The 24207-nt window shown below is 35.6% G+C and overlaps 1 protein-coding gene across 1 annotated transcript in view; it reads right to left on the bottom strand.

The window, feature by feature from the left end:
• TNKS (tankyrase) overlaps positions 1–24207 on the bottom strand; it is a 163805-nt gene that overhangs the window by 43443 nt on the left and 96155 nt on the right. The window contains exons 6-11 of the mRNA XM_090257983.1: positions 10682–10776; positions 9395–9461; positions 8905–9091; positions 4458–4579; positions 2932–3023; positions 2773–2851 (exon numbers count right to left, since the gene is read on the bottom strand). Of these exons, the coding sequence (XP_090114109.1) occupies positions 2773–2851; positions 2932–3023; positions 4458–4579; positions 8905–9091; positions 9395–9461; positions 10682–10776 (642 nt within the window). The remainder of the gene's footprint in view (positions 1–2772; positions 2852–2931; positions 3024–4457; positions 4580–8904; positions 9092–9394; positions 9462–10681; positions 10777–24207) is intronic.

Genomic DNA, 24207 nt, shown 5'->3' on the forward strand with positions numbered 1-24207 from the left:
AATTATTACTAAGTTCTATCGAAGTAAGACAAATTAATGCCTGGTATTAACTCTTCCTGCCAGATTCTCTGCTTTTTGACTTAATGGCCCCAGCCTGAGAATGGGACTCATCCTGAAGAGAAGGCAAGAGTGATGGTGGGAGCAGTACAAGAGGCAGAATCTTCATTCAGGCCTGGTGCTGCTCGTTTTGAAGATGTTTTCAGAATCAAATGGGAAACCATGAGTTGTCTGAAAATTAAATTGAAATCACAAGTTCCCCAGAAAGAACACTAAGCAAGCAAACCTTGGGGTCCACAGTAGCTAAGTCGGGTTTTTACCAATGCAGTAGTTGCCAGGTAAACCCTGAGGGACATTGGCCTGTCTTGGAACCAGGGAATGAGTGAATGGGGGGGGGGGGGGGATGGCAATTGGTATCCACTGGTTCATAACCTCAATAAACAGGATTCTCTCCCTCCCATTTTAATGTACCTACTAATAGGTGTTCTGAATTTAGTTGACCTGTGGTGGAAAAACTTGGGAAAATATGCTAGCTTAAAAGTCATTCGATATCACTGCCAGGGTGTTTAACATTATGCATGCCCCACTGATGAATTTTGATGTTATTGATGAGAATGTATTGTGAACATGAAAGGCAGATGAACATGAGAACCACAGACGTAGAGTAATGCTGACTAGGATAGGTTATAAAATAATGTGATTTTTCACTGAAACTTCATGAAATAAAATGACTCATGGGAGACAACAAATAGATATTTTCCCCAAATGAAGTGCATTATTCATGGGTTTTCAAGAGTATTGTAAATGCCATAAGGTATTTTAAAAAAATAGGTCACTGATAAACATATGATGCTCTTATGTATAACAGAAAGCCTACTTAGCTTAGTATTTTCTGGTTGAAAAGCAACAAGACATTATTTATTTAACAATGCAGTATGGTATCCTCAAAACAGGTACTAGATCTGTAAAACTCTGTTCCCCTTCATTCCAGCTCATCCTGATTTCTTAATGAAAAACAATTGTCTTTTTAAAGCAAGGATATCCAAATTTTTGGATCATGCACCTCACAAATAAAAAATGTTTTAAGAACACTCAATATACATGTGCTCATTTGTATATTACAATCAAGCAGTGTTCTACTAATATATAATAAATATATATTAAACTTGTACAAAAAGAAAAATTACAAATGACAGGAAAGAGATGAAACACGTTAAAAAATTTAAAATATTTTAATTACTAATGGTACAAAATAAATTTTGGCTCAATTAAAAAAATACTGAAAAATCTTATAAAAGTTGTGATGGAGATCTAAGGGTCTGATTCTAAGTTCATTTTCAATAGTTGGTCCCAATAACCAAAAAGATTCCACGCAGATACAGAGCCACTGGAAAGGGTACCTCGTGAGCAATGCCTTCTAAATCACGTTGCTTATTTTTAATGTAATTTACTAATTATGCTAAAATTTTAACTTCCATTCTGCTACTAAAATTGCATCTTCCTTGATGTCCTTATGAACTTATTAGGAGATGCTGCATTAAAACATTTTTAATAGATTCAAAAAGCATCTAAACACAAATTAAGAAAGACTTAATTTTAGAAATTTGTTTTTAAACTTAAGTTTAGAAATTTGTTTTTAAGTTTTTAAATTATATAGATACAAGAGCTAGGTGATTTATAAAAATATATATAAAAATAAAAAAGACAGTGGATATTTTCTAAAAATCTTTTCAAAATATATTCTTCATTTTTAAAAGTTTCTTTTAAAACTAGTTACTTTCTCATTCACTCTAAAATATTTAACTTTTACCATTAAGGGTCTCATTATGTTTCCTTTTTTAAAAAGTATCTACATACAAGTAATAGTCATTTGTCACTTAACAACTATCAATAAATTTTGAACTGTTATTTTCACTAAAAAAAAGCAAAACACAGATTATGACAATTCCTGAAAATATTAACTCATGAAATAGCCAGACAACCTCTTTATGCTTATACGATAATCATGGTCACTCCCTCTTATCAACAATGGTATTTATAAAGGTTCTATTGTACTGTTTAGGATGATATCCATAAATCTACTCACTGGGACACATGTAAAGTGCAATATGTCATGCATGACATGCTGGAAGTGACCAGATGAGTGAGTTTTTCACTGCCACGCCCTCCCTACTCAGACTCCCATTCTTTCTTGGGAAGCACCTGGGGCCAGGACATGGCTCAGGCAGGCTGACACAGGGGCCTAAGGAGGTTGCCAGCATGAATCTGCACATTAACTATTAACAGATCTTAATTTCCTTATTCTTAAATAAAGATTACTATTTTAGCAAATTAAAACTCTTTAGTATTGAGGTTATTTGAAAAAATTATCATTATTAGTTCGAAGAAATACAGATGTTTGTTAAAATAAATAGCAATATTTTGAACATCATTTACCTAAATTATTTTCTGATAAACCGTTACCAATGTTGACTATAAAAATATATCAATTCCAGTATTAATATAAATTAATGCAAAGCTGAAATGTATTTCAAATGATAAGACTATAGTTACATTTCATTGCTCTATAGAATGATAGTAAATTACAATGAAACACAGGTAATTATTTTTACTAATAACAAGATTTAAATCATCTTTAAAGGAAAATCATTGAATTCACACACATGCTAACAGTCCTTTATACAATTATTTTCTCTGATTTTCCTGAAGAAATTAACAGTCTGAAGAGCAGCTAGCCACTCGGTGCCAAGCACGGCACTTCGGGTGTGTGCTTACCTTGGCTCCATGCTTATGGAGAACTTCCATGACATCATTGTGAGCTCTTTCTGCTGCAACGTGCAGAGGAGTCATGAAACTATGGGTAGGAGGAAAGGTAGTTTACTAACCTTTATTGCATTTCCCCTTTAAGAACTGAACAACCGGAATCACACTTACTCTTTATTTTTTTCATTAACATTTGCTCCTTTTCTAAGTAACAATTCTGTCACTTGTTTTCGCTTGGGATGCAGGGAGGCCACAGCACAGTGCTGTAAAGTAAATAAAAGTAAAATAAACTTCTATTTAAAAGTAGATTTCTGAATTAAGTAGCACATGGCGACTATTTAGAACATTGTTATCTCAAAATATACTTATATATTTGACATCATGAAGATGATCAAAATTCCTCCTCAGTACACTGGGAGGACAAAATGTAAGTCTTGAAGAAAGATGAAATGATGCTCTTAGTTAAGCACTAAGAAAGACTTTTTTCTTTTCCTTTAGCCGATATAGTCTTTATTTACTTGCAGGTATCAAAATACTGCCTCTCTAAAGCTACAAAATTCTGTAACTAAATTTCTCAATCCTCCATGAGGCTGTCAGCTACATAATCAATATTTCTCAAACCCCTCCACAGAGGTACTCCTAGCAATACAGAAGAGTAAGCCTGCCCAAGTACAGGCAAGGAAATAAGAGACCTCAACGAGTTTAGTGGGAGAAGTATTCTCAGAAATTTTGCTTTATACTGTATTTATACAACTTTAATATTCAACTCCATGTTATATTCATGTTTGTATTAAAATTTAAAAAGTAAAAAAACTATTTACAATAAACAAAATGAACACTCCAAAAAGCAGGTCAAATTTATTCTGTGACTTTGAGTATCTCCTGGCATAATGCTGTGTAGCATGACTGTATCTGAACCCCAGTTTAAGAACCATATATTTAGGTGCACATAGAGTTGGACCATTTCAGTTTGGTAATGCTTTTAATGTTGTTTCCATATGTACTGATGACAGTCTGACTATTTTTATGCCAGATATATGAGAGAAGGTTAACTGAAGTATATTTAAAGACCTATGATAGAGGCATCACAATGTTTGAATTCTAAATTCAGGAGTCCTCTAACCAGCCTTATTCCTGAAAGTTAATCTGGTCAATCACAATGAAAATAAACTAATTTTTCTAAAAGTACATTAGGAGGAAAAGCATGAATAGTTTTAAAGACAACTGGTACAGTCTGAAACAAAAAATTCACAATCTTACCATTTTTTATAATGAATGTAATAATTCTTTGAATATGATTACTCAAAACAATAATACAAGTATCTTTGGAAATACTCTTCTATTGAAAACAAGTATGTATTTGCCTAGCAACCACAAGAAAAAGAAGATTCTTAAAGAAAGTCACATCTTGAATTTATGAAAGCATTGGCCTTAAAAGTGGATTAGCTATATATAATATGGTTGAGTAAAAACAAACATAAAAATATTCCAAAATCAAGGTTGAGCAAAAGTCTATTCTAACCCATGAAAACCATGGCCTCCTGAACCAAATTTAAAAACTAATGCAACCAACATTAAAATGGAAATTCCTGTCATTTCAGATACCACAGTTACTTCAAGGTTCTAAAATAAAAATCATATTTTGTGCTCATACCACTATTAAAAACCAACAAAATGGATTAACAATAAAATCTTACCAATGCAGTTTCATGAGACTGTGGTTGTTTGAAATTAATGATTTCCAAGGCAAGTGTTTTTTTAACTTTGGCTAGGTCCGCTTCTCTGGCTGCTTGTAGTAAAGAATGACCCTTAAATTCATCTGTTAACACAATAATGTTGACATAACAAAAATTTAAAACCTATAAAATCATTAGCATAATCATAAATTAGGAAAATCATTAACTTTACACATTCTTTATTTTAGCAACAGCAGCAGCATGATGATACAATGATAAAGGTGTAAAGGATGAGGGTACAGGTTAACGAAAAATGATGAATTATGTATGCTCTGGAATAAGACTGGTTTATACTGGTAAGAGTTCATAGAGATACACATATAAATATACTCACTCCAGGAAAATTTTAAACCAAGCATCCTAACTGTCCACCAAATGGAAACCAGTGAAATAAGTTGTGAACACTTATACACTGAAATACTTTGTAGCTCTTAAAAGATAAAGACAGATAGATCTATATTTACCGACATAAAAGTATGCATTGTTAAGTGAAAATTCAAGTAGCAAAAGAAGAAGGATAAATTGACCCAATGTCTTTGTACTATTACTACGACTACTGCCACAACTAAATGTAAGTAATGATATAAAAAAGACATTTAGAGAAATATTCAACAAAATATTATATAGTGATTATGTCTTGACACAGAGAAGGAAGAAACTGAATTATGAGGAAATGCCAAAATTTGAAATTTTTAAATATTTTACTTGTTTTTGTATAAGCAAGTAAAAGATTATTAAAAAGAGACTTCCAAATTAATTGCATAAATAAGAATCAAATACTTTTATTTATTAGAAACATACGATCTTACTTTCAATTTTACAAGTTTGGTTTTTATTTTGATATGAGAACTTTTTTTAAAAAACCGAAAACTGTTCTCAAAAGACACACAGATGGCCAACAGACATATAAAAAGATGCTCAACATCATTAATCATCTGGGAAATGCAAATCAAAACCTCACAGTTGTCAGAATAGCTATTATCAAAAAGGTAAGTGCTGGTCAAAACGTGAAGAAAAAGGAACCCTTGCGTAGTATTGGTGGGACTGTCACGTGATGCAGCCAGTACTGGAAACAGTACAAAGGTTCCTCAGAAAAGTACCATAAAACCCAGCAATTCCTCTTCTGTGTATTTATCCAAAGAAAACAAAAACACTAATTTGAAAAAATATATGCACCCTATCGTCACTGTGGCATTATTTAAAATAGCCAGGATATAAAAGCAACCCATGAGTCCAACAAGAGATCAATGGATAAAGATGTGGTCAGAACAAAACGGAGACACGCAGATACTGAGAAAGACTGATGTTTGCCAGAGAGGAGGCAGGCGGGAGGATGGATGAAAAAGGTAGAGGAAAATAAGAGGCACGAACGTCCAGTTACAGAATAAATAAGTCACAGGATGTACTGTACAGCGCAGTGAAAATATGACCAATATTGTAAGGACTGTGATGCTGACAGATGGGTACTAGACTTACTGCGGTAACCACACCATAAGGGATGTAAGTGTTACACACCTGAAACTAACATCATGCTGTATGTCAACTATACTTCAATTTAAAAAGAGACACAGAGACATAGACACATGAGCCTCATTAACTACTATGCATCATTCAAGGTCTCAGTTTAGACTCTCTGATCAGCCTTGCTATGGAGTTCGCTGTACTGACACTCAGCCCTCTGTCACAGGGCACATCACACTGTCTTACCTGCTGCGGCAGTTCCACTGCCTACGCAGTGTATTAGGTACTTGTTGCATGAATCTGAAAGTTTATAAAATATAGTCATGGTAGGTTCAGGGAAAGAATTTTTTTTAAAAAAATATATAACCACTTGTTTAGTGGTACATTATCACTGCTAAGTTCCTCAAAGTATAGGACGTTGAAACTTCAGAAACCCTTTATCAAGGTCAAATGAAAGTAAACCAGTATTTTCAAACAACAGAACTATAGGTTATGACAAAATGAGGGACGGAACGAGAGAATTTTAAGCCGTCATATGTACGCAGCAGGGTCCTGGCAACTGGAAAGGAAGGTGGCGTGTTGAGAATGGATTTTGGGGAACAAGAACAGTGTTGCTTTGCTCACCCATTAGTCTAGAGAAATTACTCCTTTAAGTTCAGGAAAGCTGGCTCAGAAGAAAACAAAACGGGCAACTTTATGAAAAGCATGAACAATAAGACTGCAGTACTAAGGAATTATGAAGCAATAATGCAATTACACAGCATAATAGTTTCTCAAAGAACAGGAAGTAAAATACTCTGTATCTTTGCCCTTCAAAAAAAGTAAAGATTTCTGCTCAAATTGACTTTCAAATTTAAGATATTTAATTCACAAGTGCTCAAGATTAAAAATATAACCCAGACAATGAAAAATTGATAAATTATATAACTGTCCTTCTAAATGCAAAGGTTACATAAAGGTTTCAGAACCCAAACTACCTTGTTCATTTGGCTTCATAAAAGCAACAAAAAAAAAAAAGAAAAAAAGACAAGAACAGAAAAAACAATGTGCGCGATGAAAATGCTGCACGCACGGCTCTGATGCAGCTACTGCTTTTGTTAGCGATGTCACGGGCTTAGAACGGACTCTGTAACTGTGAGCACCTAGGAGAGAGCAGGGGCATGGTGACGACAAGTGGGGTTAGAGAAGCTCCAACTTGACTAAATCCTTCTCTTCAGATAATTCCTTGGCAGAATCTTGTTTAATAGAGGAGATACTGAGAAGTTCCAGAAGTTATCACGGATTTCTTCCTTTACAACACTATACAGATTTAGGTTAAACCTTCCTGCTTATGTTAGAATCAGACCAATGAAATATAACACAAATCTCGTAATAGCAGTCATAATGTGCAAAATGACTGAAAGGGAAAAAAAGTCAAATGGTGACACAGGGATTAAGCTGAGCCCGGAGCATAAAGAGAAAGAAGGCAATGAGAAACAGATTTAAAATTAGTTTTGAGTTCAGTGAGACTCAACTCAATAAACTTGAGCTCATGCACGGCGCGCTGTGCTGGGTTGGGGGTGGGTAGATATACAGGCCCCCACACAAGGCCCTGTGCGCGTGCTAAAAACACAGAATGTAAACCAAAGGTCTTTCTAAGACTTCAAATTTATTCCTTGGGAAGATAGGACAACACATAGAAAAACAGACCATATAATGCAAGATAACACGGCAACAGTAACCTGAGTGGGAGAGAAAAATAAATGCACTTCTACAAGGATGTGTTGCTAAGACGCTTGCCCAGTTATAATCTGGTTTGCGCTGGCCTGTAATCTAGTAGATCTCAGGTATTCAAGTACCAAAATAAGTTTAAATTTCCACTTAAGATCAAAATTGAAAAGATCTCTTTCTGTTTTAACATGAACTAGTCTAAAATTTGCTTTAACTTAAAAGATGTGAATATCACTCTGATTATGCCCTTTTTCTAGAGTTATCATTTAAAGGTGTAAAAGAGAATACCAGCCATAGGACCAGCTAAAAATTAGGTAGTTAATGCCTAGTTCACCTTAAACCTGAAATGCCCACATATAGAATTAAATATATGTCAATAATGATATGACAGGGATATGTAATGTGGTATCCTGAACGAGATCCTGGAAAAGAAAAGGGACGTTAGGTAAAAACTAAGAAAATGTGACTAGAATATGGCCTTTAGTTAATAATGTATCAATATTGGTTTGTTAATTATAACAAATGTGCCATAGTAGTGTAAGGTGTTAACAGCAGAAACTGGGTAGGGGGTATATGAGAACTCTGTACTATTTTTATAACTTTTTTGTTAATCTAAAACTATTCTATAACAAAAAGTTTATTTAAAATATATGCATACATATATAGACAATATGTGTTAGTAATTTAGATAACCTCCACTGAATCTTAAAGTTTATCTTACGTAACTGTGGGCAAGAGATTTTACATGGGCTATAACATACAAAAGAAATAAAACATGATTGTGCAGCCTTGCAGGGCTTGGGAGATAGTGAGAGCTCAGCAATGTCAGATATCATCTGTTATAACCAGTGGCACAGCAATATAAGCTCTATGAGCTCAGAGGGTTTTTTTTTTCCTGGTTTTATGCTACTGTATTTCCAGTGCATAGCACATAGCAGGTATTCAATAAATGGTTAGTGACTCACTCATCCTCAGCCTTAAAAAAGATGGGTTGGGGGGAGACTTACCTTGTGAATTAGTATTAGGTATTCAAAAACAACAAAAAAAAATATATAGTATACAAATATAAGTTTCCTGCAGAATCATGAAGAAAAGTGTATGATTAGAAATGAAGATGTTAAACTAGTGTATGTATAAAAATGGAAGGATATTATTCAAGTCAGCCCTCATGAGTAACCAAAAATGAGATATTCTAACTTGCAACAAACAAAAGTGATTTCAGGATATAAATACGTACAAGTCAATCTCTCCCGGAGCTCGGGAGTTGGAGCCATATCCACAGCGCTTTTCCCATGGCAATTGACTAAGGTAGGATCAGCACCATGGCTAAGTAACAAAGAGCAGACTTCTACACGGTTCTTGGAAGCAGCCTCATGGAGTGGGGTAAACTGCCAGAGGTCCATAGCATTAACACAGGCTCCATGCTGAGTTGAGAAAAAAATGTTTTAGGTTAGTAGTCATTTCACTGGATCAGATAAAACTCAGAAGACATTTATTTCACTGCACATGTCAGATACAACTCTTTCAAATGTCCATAAGTGTTTTAATTATATTAATTTTAGCTTTTAAAAATAGTTTAAAATAAGTTGGATGTTTTACAACTTTAAGGTAATGATAATACTCTGAAAAACTTAAGTCTCTTAAAAACTTTATTCACTAAAAAACACATGAAAACTCATGACAAGTTAAAAAAACGAATAAACTTCAATGTTTTAAATTTCTTTTACCTTTAGTAGCAGTTCTGTGACTTCATAATGTCCATATGAACATGCATTATGAAGAGGCACAAGTCCACTAAATGAAAAAAAGGCAAATGAAAATACTGAAATTTCTAACAGTCACTTATCTAAGAAGTGGTAAGAAACAAAACTCTGATAGAGAAGTGAAGTAGTCCTTTCATTCTGTCTGACTTTCAAAGTAATTCCCAGCACAAGAACGAAATGTCCAGACCTCTGTCACTTGCATTTCGAAGCATCATTCTACCTGAGTCAAAGGCCCCCTTGTGCTGTTCTTCTCTTGATGACTCACCTGTTGTACACCCATCTGCTCTCAGACATGCACAAGGAAACAGGGATGTGCAAGAGCACCAGGCATTTGCACCCCTATACTATCAGGACCCCATGCACATATGGCATAAAGCCTGGCGCTGGCAAGAAACATCACGGAAAAGAGAAGATCCGAAATGGATGGATTCCCCTCTGATAAGTGTCTTAAGTACAGAGTTCCTTTTTCCTTTCTGTTTCCTGACACAGACAGGGGCAAAGTGGAAAAACCCCCCTCCAGGGCTTCTTCTCTTTATGCTGCCAATTTCAAGAATGTAAAACAAATCCACTTTACCTGGGTAGGAAGGTCAAATTATCTTTTTAATTTTAAGGTCAAATAATGAGAAATGTCAGCCCATCATATAGGACAGCAGACTTGATTCTTATGTCCCTGGAGACTAGATAGGAAGCTGGTACAGAGTTTTCCAAAATACATCTACTCATAAAGTAAATGACATAACTGCTTTCTTGGTGTCCCTTCCATCAACCTTCATAGGAAACTTTTAGGTTTTCCCAAGTCAGGTGTCCAAGATTCCATCAGGAAAAAGCCAAATTAGAATATTGTTTACTTATGATTTTGGTTTATTAATAAGAGATGATGACCCTTTCATGACAGATGACTATGATAGCTATATTAATAATTATCAGAATTTTCAGTTTGCTTCATCTGTCTTTCTGAAATGCAACTTGAGAAATAATTGCAGTTGAAACAAATTTTGACTTCAAATAATAGAATTGCAATAAAATTAAACTAATTAGGAAATTATTATGAGAAGCATCCTTAATAAGTAGTATATTAAAATCAAATCAAATCAAAGTTGCAAGCATTCTTAAAATGCTACCCAAGCTATAAAAATGGCATGTATGAATTTCTTTGCCTAATGCTCAACAACTTTAGCATATTAGATGTTGAAAACAAAGCATAACAATCCATGAGCTGAACCATTAAAGGAAACAAATTAATACACGTACCCCTTGTCTTTCGCATGAACATCAGCACCATGCTGGAGAAGCAACTGAACTATGCGAACTCTGTTGTAGCCCGCTGCTAGATGCAAAGGGGTAGACTAGGAAACAGAAAGAAGACACACATTCACTTCTTCCAGTAAGTAATTCTTGCTTTGCCATTTAACCTAGATCTGTTTAGATTTAAACACAGTGAATGTTAACTCACACACACGAAAGTACTGAGTTGAAGTGCCAAAAATTCATACTTCCTAACTGGATGAAAGACAATTCACTTACTGCAAGGGTAAATTCTAATTTCAGTACCATCCAGCTGTTTCTCTTACTTGTTTTTAAAGACCTTCAGTAACCAAGCCCTACCCCTAACTTCTGTACATTATTTCTTACTTCTTTCCAACAAGGACCACTCACTGTTCTGAGAAGACATGTCAGGGCTCATACCCCTCATAACTGGGAACAGAATCCCTTGGCCTATTTAAATCCCGTCCACTTTCCAAGTTCTAACGCTTCAATCCCATTTCTATCATAAAGACTTACTCAAAATTTTTCTTTAATAGGAAAGGTTGAAAAGCCTCCCTCAGAAACTATTTTAAGAAATTTTAGTGGAAAAAAAAAGACGATGGACCATATTCATTCCATGGGCTGCTAGCAATGGGTCAAAACTAATTTGCTACATTGCATGCAATGAAATATGTTGAGGTAGGATTTAATTCTTTTATTTTATATAGTACACATGCAGCATAAATACAAGAAGAAAATAAAGTTTCTTCCCAACTAATTTCTGCTACATTTTAACTTGAACCAAATTACTGAAAGACTCTCTGTTGAAATTTAATAATTAAAATAAAACTTCTCAGCTTTTAAAGAAAGTTGGAAATAACATTATTTTAATTAAAAGTTTCTCTACAACCACAGCAATTTTTCCACTTTTGCTCAGTTACTTGAAGTTTAAATACATCTTTTCACACAGGGTCTCATACACTTCTATGCTCTCTCATTTCTCCTGTTTTCTATTTGGGTCTTGGGATTTAATAAGACGTTCAATTTATTTTCTTTACATACTACTTCAAATGTCAAGACACAAAAGATTTACTAAATACTGTATTATCCATCACTGCATTCAAAGCACCCCACACATTTTATACATTCTGATTGTCTCTAAGTTTAAAAAGTATTTTTGAATAAAACATAGCTAATAATGATGCGATCTCATTACAAGAGTCCTGAATAGGAAGTCATACTGCCTATGTATTTTAGCTTCTTCGTGTGTAAAACAGAGATAAAATCACCCATCCTAGCTATCTTAAAAGTGAGTGAAAATAAAGTTTTCTCCTATATAAAAGCATTTATAAAATGTAAAATGCCATATAAAAAGAGATTTAAAATTTTGTATCATCAAATAGCATGCCCATCCAAGTTTCTACTTTTAGACACATGTCAAATGTTATTGCAAATGATACCTCCCTGGTATATATCAAGTTATTTTCAAGGACTGTTCTTCCCCTTCCTTTACTGTTGTAAAGACGTGGTTTATCTTCTGGCTTGCATTATTTCAGGCTAGACATCTGCCAATATGCTTATCTCTGTTCCTTTGTACATGTAGTTATGTGGTTTCTTCCCTCTGGATGTTTTAATACACTCTCTTTATCACTGGCTTTAAGCAATTTGATTGTGATATACCTTAGTATAGTTTTCTTAATTTTCCTCTCACTCTCTCTCTCACTAGGCTTGTTGAATCTGCTATTTATAGTTTTCGTCAAATTTGGAAAACTTTCAGTTATTATTTCTTCTAATACGTTTTCTGCCCTCTCTCCCACTATTCTCTCCTTCAGAGTCTCCGATTATACATATATTAGGTTGCTTTCAAAGCTTGCTTTTAAACTTCGTCAAGCAGGACTAATTTTTCTTTTTCAGTCAGGCGTTACCCTTATGAGTACTCTATGATATCGAATGAATTATGAGGATTGCCTACTCTGGCTGGTGGCAACAAAAATGATTACAGATTCTGTGTGAGTTGCTAGGATTGGCATCTTTAATCCCTGTTGGATGGTTCTTTTATCAGCCTCAGGCAGTTTCTTCATACCTGTGTCCATCAGTACTCCGTTAAAGGCAGTAAAGAGACCCTTTGCAGACCCCCTCTTCTTTCTGCAAAACTCCTTTCCCTGGTCCTCCAACCTACTAATTCTTGCCACTGCAGCCTCCTCACACTTCTAAATACATCTTCTCAAACCAGGGAGATCACTGGGCTGCTCCCGGGTTTTCCCGGGAAATGTCTCCGAGGCAGTGAGCTCGAGCACTCACATCAGTCAGCTTACTTAATCCGTCTGTCAGGGATCACTGCCACGAACGGCCTGATGTCCAATCTGAAATCCATTGTTTCACACATTTTGTCTAGGTGTTTATTTTTTAAAATTGTTTCAGGAAGGAAAGTAAAACTAGTCCCTGTTATTCCATCTTGGCCCATTTTCAGGTCTAAATTGGACTTTACACTGCATTTGGTAAGCTTCCTCCAGAGGCAGTGACAGCTTTGGGTGACAGGTCAATAAGTCAGTGAGCTCTTCTAAAACTCACAGCTGACATCTAACATGATATGGAAAACGTGAAATCGTCATTGCTGATGTACAAAAAGATTTTCCTTTTTCATAAGAATATCTTTAGAAAATTGTATTTGTATATAGTTGATTCAGTAAGTTTTTATTTCTTATTCTTGAAAATGAACAGTGACTAAATAAATGAATACACAAATACACTATTTAGAAGACAAAACATTAAAAAAAAATCTAATTTCTGGATTTTTAAAAATCATTTTGAAACTATAATGTTTTTAAAATGATAATATAGTTTCTAAACTGCTGAAATTTAAATAAATAAATTAGAAGGTTCTGTAACTGACAAGGTATAAAATGCTACGAAGCCTGAAATAAAGGAACTGTGAAAAAATGGAGTTGAAGAGCGAGTGTCAAAAACTATCAGGAAGCAGAATCTGATAACTGACATAGGTAAGGAATAGAGAAGTTCTAGTTTGGAAATGTCAGTGACACGTGAAATAATGGAAGGAAACAGGGAAGGGAGGAAGAAAGAGGAAGAGGAGAGGGGAGGAGCAGAAAGGAGCTCAGAGGAAAAGGATCTGAGGTTTGGGTTTGTTGAATCTGAGTGCCTATCTGAGACCCTAGAGGCAATGGGTCTAGAACTCAACAGAGGTGAAGGCTGAACACACATTTGGTCATCACTGGTATTCATTAAAAATTTTAGCTTCTTCCATGTATCTGCCACCATGTTAAGTGCTAGGGGGAGTGTGGTAAATAAGAAGACTCCATACTTGGCCATTATAGGTGTTCTTATTCCTTAAAAACATAAAAGTCTCCAAATGAAATACATATAAAATAATTTTTTATTCAGAACAGAAGATGAGGAAACCAAAGTCTAATTTCTGAGGAGTCACCCAGAGAAAGTAGACAAATGTAACTAAATGTGACAATACCAAGGGGGGTTCCGGAGGCCACAAGAGGATGCGTATCTACACCACTCAGGCGGGCAGGAAGGAGTGGGGTCAGGGAAGGTTCTCAGAACTGCCTCCTGGGGAAAGACTTGAGGATAAACACAAATCATTGAGGAAAAAGGGTGGGGAGCTTTGTTCCAGGTAGTGTGCAGAGAACGTATTAATACCCGGTGGGTATGGCATAACTGAGGAACTAAAAACATTTCAGTGGCTAAGTATACAGTAGTACAAGATTGGGGGAGATGAGAAGAACAATGGGAAACCTCTGAAAGACGTAAGGCAGAAAATTACTAAAGATTGAAGTTTTGGAAAGATCATTCTAGTTACTCTACAGATAATGAATTGGAGAGGGAGGGCAAACCCAACAACTAGAAGACATGAACAGAAGACTGCAGAACTAATCTGGGAGGGGGTTAATGACAGTCTCAGCAAAATTGGTAGCGGCATCTACGCGGAGGTAGCTGAGCTATGGGAGTAGATGAATTTACAGGGAAAGTATAAAAAATCTGTAAAATGCATGCAATAAATTTGAGGAAATGGTAGAAAGTAAAGAAGAAAAAGCATAAATTGGGAACAAAGGATGATTTAAACAAGCTTATGCTCATAAGAGCCCAGAAGTTTTTCCTCTAGAAAAAAATTTACAACTCAACATTTATAGACCAAATGCTATCTTTTGATGCAACGCAATTAACATCATGTGGTCCAGACTAAATTTAATGAATGATTGCCACACAGTGCCAACTTTACACCCCAACTGCCAAGTGGCAAAGCAATGATAAAAGTAATTTTCTAAATGGTAGGATAATTAACAGAGCATAATTTCAGTTTTGAAAAAATAAAGCAGACCCATTTGTAAAATACACACACATGTTATTTGATAATTTTGTGGTGGCTGTAAACTAGTAAACACAAGAATCCAATGTTTAAGGGATCATTATACACTGTCAGTTGGTACACCTCTGATTTATTCTTGAAACAGCTTTTGTTTTTGGTTGGGAATGGTTTAAAAGTCAAACACGCACAGTGATAAAGTATGGAACAATTGCAAATACAAAAACTCTTAACTAAAAATCTATGTAAATATTATTCTACTGTAAGAAAAATATTATTCTAATAGTTTCATAACGCAGAGTGTTTACAAAAAAAGAATCTTTACTTAAAGAAGCCCCATAATTTGAAGTTTTCTTCTTGGAATCTGGCCATTAAAAAACCCCTGCATATATATTGTTGCCTTTTATGAGACAGATTTGCAGTGCAATACAAAGCATCAAAGGTAGCTTTAACTTATCCCACACACACACGCATAGCTAAAACAGTGACAACTGACAGCCCTGTTACAAAACTGTGGGTGCAACTTTAACATAAGGCCAGGCAGCATGATAGAAGGAAATGAGTAAAGGCTTTTGAGCTTTGGGTTTGTGTTCTTGCTTTGCAAAATCGTAAGATATGTGATTTTGGACTTAATTTCTTCATGTCTCTGAGCCTTGCCTTCTAATATATGTAAGATGAGAATTAATTCCTACCATAAAGTCTATTTTATGAATTAAAGATGACTATATAAGGCACCTAAGAGAGTATCACATAGAAAAAGCTCAACGAATGATAGTTATTACTTATTATCACCTTATTAACTATCTTACACACTTATAAGTTCTTAAAGGTCACTTATCAGTCCTCATCTTACTTTATCAGCATTATTGGACACAGCTGATCACTTCTTCCTTCTTGAGATGTTTTCTCCTTGGTATCTAGGACAGCTAGATAGCTACCTCACTGATCACTCCCCAGTCTTCTTTTCTGGTTATTCCTCATTTTCTTGATATTGGAGTACTCCAGAACTATCCGTAAACCTCTTTTGTTTATTATTATACGCATTCCTTTGGTGATCTCATGCAGTCCTGGGGCTTTACATGACAGTCATACACTGACAAGTTATTTATATCTCTAGCTCAAATCTTCTTTGCTGAATGTCACTCTCTCATAATCTAACTTCCTACTTGACATCACCATAGGGACATACAGGAGACATCTCATGCTTAACATGACCAAAGCTGAGCTAGTATTTCCTCCCAAATCTACTCTACAGAATTCCCTATTGCTGTTAACAACAACTCCACCATTTTAGCTACTCTGGTCAAAATCTTTGAGTCCTTCTTGATTCCTAGCTTTTACACATTATGCTCACTGCATCAGACAGAATTTCTATTGGCTGTTTCTCTCAATATCTCCAGGGTCCAATCACTCCTCACCACATCTATTGTAACCACCCTGGTCTAAGCCATCATCCTCTCTCAGCTGGTTGGTTGTAAGGTTGGTTGTAAGAGCCTTCTATTTGGTTTCCTTGCCTCCGGTATAATCTTCTTGGGGTCTATACAACATAGCAGCAGAGTGATTCTGCCCAAGTATGGTAGATACATAAATTCTTTGCTCAAAATCTTCCAATGGCTCTTCATCACAATCCAAGTAAAAGCTAGTCTTTATAATGGTCTAGATGGGCACAAAAGATCTCTCCCATCACTACCCTCCAACTTTCGGACCTCATCTTTTCCTCTGCTTCTCCTGCTTCACTGTATGTACATAGCTCAACTGCCATAATTATTAATTAGCTGAAGTCACTGGGAATTAGGTCGTACAAAGTGAAATACCTTCTGGAAAACCCTAAGATTAATATTTAACTGAATCCAACTAGGTGCAGGGGCTTCACTGAGTGCTTTTTGTGTTTTATCTCGTTCAACATGCCCTCAAGCCCTCCTACAGTGCCTCCATTTTACAGATGAACAAACTGAGGCTTGTGCCCAAGGATACACAGCTTGCATGTGGCAGAACCAGGATTCAAAGGTACACAGCTAGCACGTGGCAGAGCTGGGATTTGAACCCAGTCACTCTGAATCCCTTCTTACTCATGAAACCAGGCAAAATCTTAATAAAGAACACTGCAGGTAGGGAGAGGGCGGGAAGGGGCTGAAAGGAGGACTTCAACTTTTTACTGCATACACTTTGGTATTTTATTATTATTTAAAAAATAACAACATGTACCCATTTAGTAATTAAAAAGTGCTAAAAAAAAGAAAAGGTGATATGCCTTCTGAAAAAGTTAAAGGACTTCCAGTAACAAAATATTTTCCAACTTAAATTTAATTTCACACGACTTCTTAACAAATCTAAAGAAGAACAGAAGACAAAATATTCCTGAGGATTAAAAAGCAAAATAAAAAAATCTTATGGATACATAATGTAGCTATCAGCTTCGGAAGACCTACCTATTATCATGTGTCTAGAATACTAAAATTTAATTTCCAGGTCTTCTTTTTCCCTCTGAGAAATCATGATAACTATTTCTCAAGATTTAAATGTATTATCACATATTCAATCCCAAGGGAATTTTAGCATTTACATTTTAATACAAAGCACATACTGCTACCTCACAAATGAGTGCTGGGTACAGGGGAAAGAGGTCCCTCTTCTAACGGAGCTGAGAAAGCTTGAAGTTAACAATTACCACACAGACAGAATACCCTGACCTCTATAACTCTTCATCTAGGAAGCATAAAATACTAGAGAAATTAAATCTTAATTTTTTTACAACTATTGTTATTATTCTATTTTTATAAAGTATAAAGTTAGGGGCATTTCTTAAATAAGAGATTCCAAAATACCAATACTCCAAAATGATTATTTCTTTTCCTTTTATTTTGTCTTTGAACAATATTTTTGCAATAAAAACAAAAAAGAAAATTTACTCAAGACTCATCCTAAAACTATTTGCCATAATCTTTCACTAACACTTGTCGTAAAATAATAGGTATTTATTCATGTATCTGTCTCCTCTAATCCATTGTGAGGTCATTGAGAATGGAGAATGTATCTTAATTTCAAGGGCTTAACAGAGTCGTCGTCGTCGGCAGCCGTCCGTCTCGAGAGACGATGGTGTAGCTTCTTAAGAGTCTATCTGCACCGCCGAGAATGGCTGTGCAGTCCGACTCGGGAGTGACATGGTATCTGTCTCCTCCCGTGTTGAATTGACATCTTGCGATGACGCTGAAGCTACAGAGCCTGGGCAGGGTAATATGGAGGGTCTGCTGTTGCCCATGCAGCAGACCCCCCCTCTCTTCGCAGCTGAAGGGTCCAAGGGAAAGACGGAGTCGATACAGCTTGGGTTCAGGTGCGCCGCAGGAGTTGCCGGTGTTGACTACAACATCAAACCGCCTTAGGGACTCCGGCTCCGGATTTTCTGTCAGGGTTTACTCCCTTAGCCTTTCCCCTGAAGAGGTATGCCGCAAGGCAGCGGAGGTTTTTTGGAGTCAGAGTTTTCCTTCTCTGCTGTACCCTGACTGGAAGATCGAACCAGCGACACTTAGCTCGCAGGCCGACGCTCAATCCACTGAGCTAAACCAGCCAGGGCTTAACAGAGTACTTCATAAATAATAGGGTACTAAAAAAATAAAAGTTATTGTCAGCTTTTGATTTATATTATCAAAAAAGAACAGAGGACAAGAATAATCCAGCTTGGTGAATCTGAATTTACATGTGTGCAAAAGGTTTACAACTCCATTTCTACACAGGTCTGTGTGATGTTTGATGCATTCCCTAGGAAAAAACAAAACCACAACTGTGAAGCCATGATGTAAATCATCAGACAGAGCTGTCTAACCTCATGATGTAGAGTGTATACTGGTTTTCTCTAAGATGGAGGTTCAGTTTGAACTAGATCAAATCCTTTGGAATTATCCCGACTAGGGTGACCAACTCACACTGGTTTGCCAAGGACTTTCCTGGTCCCAGGAAACACACGCAAACTGGGATGGTTGGTCACCCTACTCTAGCCAAACTTAATGCTGAATTAGTTTCTTGGTTTCTGAAGTGCTCCTAAGTCAGAAAATTGTGTGAGTCTGTGTGTGCATGTGGACGTGCAAGGGTGCCCATGCATTTGGAATAAGACAAGACTTATTATTATGTCACCAAATTAGGAGAAGAATCCTGTTAGGAGTCAGCTCAAGAGATAAACAAACGGTACTACTCTTTCTAAGAATCTATTTCTTAAAAGGACGCAAGTGTAGTTTTTCTCAGTTCCATACAATCTCAATGATATAACATACTATTCAAATTCTTCCTCCAGATTCTTGCTCTGCTTTTACACTTACAAAATAGTTTCGTAAGATAAAACTTTATGGTCTTTTCAGCACTTGAACCAACTACTCATCACCAGATTCAACATACATTATTAAGACTTTGTTACACTGGCTTTTGTTATCATTTTTCTTTTATTTTTGCCACTGAAGTATTCTGAAGCAAATTCAAGACACTATAACATTTCACCCCTACAAGCTTTTGTAGGTGCCTCTAAAAATTATAGGCATTTTCTTTCAAAATACTAATATTATTATTACATCGAAGAGAACAGTGGTAAATCCTTGGTTACCAACTAATGCCCATGGCAATATTCAAATTTCCTAATTATCTCAAAAACTTTACTTAAAGTTGGTTTGCTGGTCAGGATTAATACATTTGGATATTGTGCCTGTAAGTCTCCCTATATCCGTAACAGTTTTATTCCTCCTTTATGTTTTTTATTTTTTCACAATACTGGCTTGTTGTTCCCTTTTCTTGTGTGATTATTTAAATTGTGCTTATGGCTTTTGTATTTTATGTAAAGTGGATGTTATTTTCCTGCTTCAAATGAAACTTGACTATTTCATAAACAGTACTTCTATCACGTCAGGTGACACACTGTATTGGGATATTTAACATTTAGTGATAAGACTGCTCACTATACCACCAGCTTTGCAAGTCCTACTTCTCGAAGCTTGTGAATCCTACAAATTCCCAACAGAATTTCCTTTTAAATTATAAAAATAACCTATTCCCTACAAAATAATAAAAGTAAAATGTTCTCTCTATTTCTCCCTCTAGCCCAACAAACCTCTTTCTCAAGGGTAATCAGTTTCTAGTTGCACAGTGTTATGTGAGATTTTTTTGTTTGTATATAAATGTTTCTCTTTTGGGTTCTTTTTCTGTGGTTTTGTCAAACAAATGGAGAGTTATTTCTCTGCAATTTGTTTTTTTCCCCTTAATGTATGGTACATATGGGTCTATCTACAGTATTTCCATTGCATAAGTAGACTGTAATTATTTACCCATTGCCTATAAATGAATATTCAGGCTGTTTCATCTCTGTTCTGGCTATCTTAACAAAACACATCTCTTTCAAATTTATTGGTTAAGATAGATCAATGTTTCCCTTCTACACATAAAAATCCTGTATGAGCCATTAATATAAAATTCCCAGGAAAATATAATAACTACATAATCAAAGCTTATTAAATTTCTTTTAGACACAGAGACATAGTTAAGAAGTTCCTTGAGACAGTGATACTGAAATAAGAATCAAAATAAATTAAAAGCTAAAGAATCAATATGGGCATGAGTCCATGGAATTAAGTGTATCTCATCATCTCTGCCTCTCTTCTGAAGGGATATTTTAAGTAGCATCATAATGAATATTAAACAGTGTCCTTGAAGTTCTCAACTCTTGGGCTACTGTAAAAAAATTAAAAAGAAAAACTATATCTGGAGAATAAAAATTATTGAACCAAAGTAAAAAAAAAATTTAAGGTATTTTATTTATACTTTTCTTATAAACTGTGATTCCTTTAACTTGTTTTTCCTACAGATTACATGTCACTAGATCCTCTTATAATTAAGTTCTCTTCCCCATTATGGGTCTTTTCTCTGGTCCTGGACCTCTTGGTCAGCTGTTCTCTGAAACACTGTGCCTACAGCAAACCACACTTAATGTTAGACATGGCCTCATCTCAATGGATTATATCAGAACTATTTACTAACAGACATGATATTACTCCTATAACCTAAGAGTGTTAAATGTTTTTAAGTCACAATCTTTATAATGGGGGGAGCTGGGTGACAACAGTACTTGGCTTCCTCAGTTATTTTCAGACGATAAGAAACAGAAGATATAAGAACATTTTGAAAATACAAAGTGTTTTTTGAACACAATAGCAAAATCGACTGGGTATCTCCTATGTACCAAGTCCTTTTCAAAGTGTATTTACGTATTAACTTGTTTACATTACACGACAACCAGAGCTAGAAACTAACAGTATCCCCATATAACAAATGAGGAATAAGGGGATTAATACAGCAAGTTAACAGCAGAGTTGGAGATCAAATCCAGACAGTCTGACTTCAGAACTCTCACCCTCCTTTCTTTCTTTTCCTTTGGCTGGGTGCTGAGGTTCTGGATAGGATGTTTAGAAATGCCATGGCTAAGTGGCAGGAAGGGTTCTTCTTGGCAGGCAGGGAATGCCTTGGCAGCTCGGCCTACTTCATTCAGCACTTTGGTTCATAGGGCACCACATATCAAACCCTGTCAATAATAAGGGGGTGACCATACCATTGGATGAGCACTTTAGAAATGCAGAACTTCTTAACAACAGAAGTTGCCTAAAATAGTATTGAAGGACAAGGAAGAATAAAAACATACTGAAATCAGAAGATAATGTGTCTGCCCCTTTCCCAGTGTAGGGTATTTCTACATATCTCTAACAGTCATTTGGTCTCTTCTTGATCTCAACCCCTCCAGTTGCCTCAACTGCTATTTACAGAATAACTTCCTGAATACCGTCTTGGTCATCCTTTAACTGCTCAATATCCCTCTTGAAAGTGTGAAACCCTAAATTTAACACAAATTCACATGTGGTTTGATGCAACCAGTGAGCTCTCATTTTAAAAAAAATGTATTCAAGCAGAGCGGATGACAAAGTCACCAGGCTGTCAGTTACTGCAGTGAAGGTTCCCATACTGCAGTGGAAGGTCAGCTACCTACCATTCAAGTCCTCTTCCAAACAAGAGCCCGTGAATTCTAGACAGACAGACTACTAAACAGAGGCAGACTAATGATTGGTATTTTACAGCCCCAAAGACGATGTTCTTCCAAAGTACCATGTAGCCATCTTTAGAAAGCGACCTAAGGCACTTGAAAATTTGTTCAATTTATGAAATATCATATAAAACTAAGTTTCTATACTTCACCTGCCTTATACAGTAAAAATTTATTTTTAAAGTGATAATATAAAGGACTGTCTTTATCTTAAGGGCATGTAGTGAGAAGAGAAAAAGAGAAAGGAAATGAACAAGAAAGAACAAGAAATCCATAGGGTAATCTTTATGAGAATAACAATCTGAATGCCAACTTAATTCAATTTTAACTTAATATTATCACTGTGGAAACTCCAAGGGGATTCTTCAACAGCCAGGAGTTAGTTTCTTTTTCCCAACCTCAGAATCAGCAGGAAAATGAAAATGTATGCATGAAAATGAATTGCTAGCATCCTCTCTTAGGGTTTATATGGGAAAAAATGTGTAGCACTCTCATAAGGTGCAACATTAATTGTGCATTGTTTAATGAGAAACAGCTCACATACTTTATGGAAACCAGGTTTCGTGGTCTGAGAGTAACCTGATGTTTTATACTTTTAAGGAGAAAAGTTTTCACACTACCCAAACCTCACATGAATTCCTTTTTACAGGTAATATTTACAACCATAGGTTTTCAAATCTAAACATCCAAGATCCTAACTAACGTTCAACAAATAACTTGTTTTTGAAATGGAACACTTTAAAGATTGCTGGCATTTACAGATTATTTATGAGAGAATCATTACACCTCAGATCATTAGATGGACATTTGAACTGTGTAAAGAGGGAGAAAGATGAACTCCTTTAGTTGATCTTAATGTGGTTAAGAGCTCTAGGACTTTTGAGATATGCTGTCACCTCAACGTTTCTTCAGTGATACAGTCCTTGCTGTCCCTGAGTTTGCATATGTGAATTCAGCAGCCAATGGTAGACAGGTGTAGTGATCCCTAGTTCTGTTCCCCGCCCAGGGGCTCCTTCCCCAATTCTCATGGGAACTGAACCCTCTCTGAGACTCAAAAGAATAATTTAATGGATGTTATGGTATTCAGAGTAGGGTACTGTGATGTTATTATTAAAAAAACTGAAGTATCTTTACAAAAGAAAAAATTAACATATGAAACATTTTATATTTGGAGTTAGCCTATTTCCAAATGTACTTACTTGGCCAGATACTCATTTCAAAAAATTATGCAAAGTATTTATAGTGTTTTTAAAATTTTACTCCTGATGCCATTCTTAGTATAGAAAGATGTTTTATTAGTCAAAGTCTAGAAAACAGTCTTCTTTTAATAAGACTATTACGAAAATTCTTGATGCTTTTAAAAATTTCTGGTTATAATTCTAATTTAATTGAACAAGTGAGTGAAAAGATGCATTTGCATGTGGGGAGAGGGAAGAATAAGGTTTCCTGAGTGATTATATTTCTTTCCTTTTTTTAAAAAAAGAAGGTAGCGATACAAAAATAACCAAGTGTTATAATGTTTGTGTCGTTTCCCCAAACTCATAAGTGGACGTCTTCACCCTCAATCTTGGGTTTCCCAGCCTCTAGAACTGTAAGAAACCTATCTCTGATCTTTAAGTCATTCAGCCTATTGTACTGCAGCCTGAACACAATGAATTAAGAAATCAATCATTTTTGTTGGTTTTGTATTACGGCCAAACAACTGTTTCTAATAATGCTAATTCAAAGCTACAGATAGCTTCAAAGTTCTTAAATCCACAATTAACTCTTCATTTTTTCTGCTTCTCATCACGGAAGAAGAATTTCTGAGTAGCCTTCTCTTTGTATCTAAGTTTGCCTTTTTACACAGTAAGGTTCATCATTTACTAAAAGGACTTAAGAGCTTTTTGCAGAATATTCCCCTGTCAACTGATAGTAACTGAACAGTTTAAGCCAAAAAGATCATAATCAAATCACAATCATTATAGGGGTATTTAAAAATCTCTTTTTCACATAATAATTGATGCCTAAAAATATGTAAATGACACCACCCGCCATCCCACTGAACAGAAGAACTAGGACATCAGCAATACCACTGAAGCTACCCTATAAAGTTTTTAATTGTAGGGCCAGAAAAAGCACTTTTAAATGTAGATT

The sequence above is a fragment of the Furipterus horrens genome, unplaced genomic scaffold (assembly GCF_987537825.1).
Source record: "Furipterus horrens unplaced genomic scaffold, mFurHor1.1.pri manual_scaffold_12, whole genome shotgun sequence".
In the NCBI taxonomy this organism is placed as follows: Eukaryota; Metazoa; Chordata; class Mammalia; order Chiroptera; family Furipteridae; genus Furipterus; species Furipterus horrens.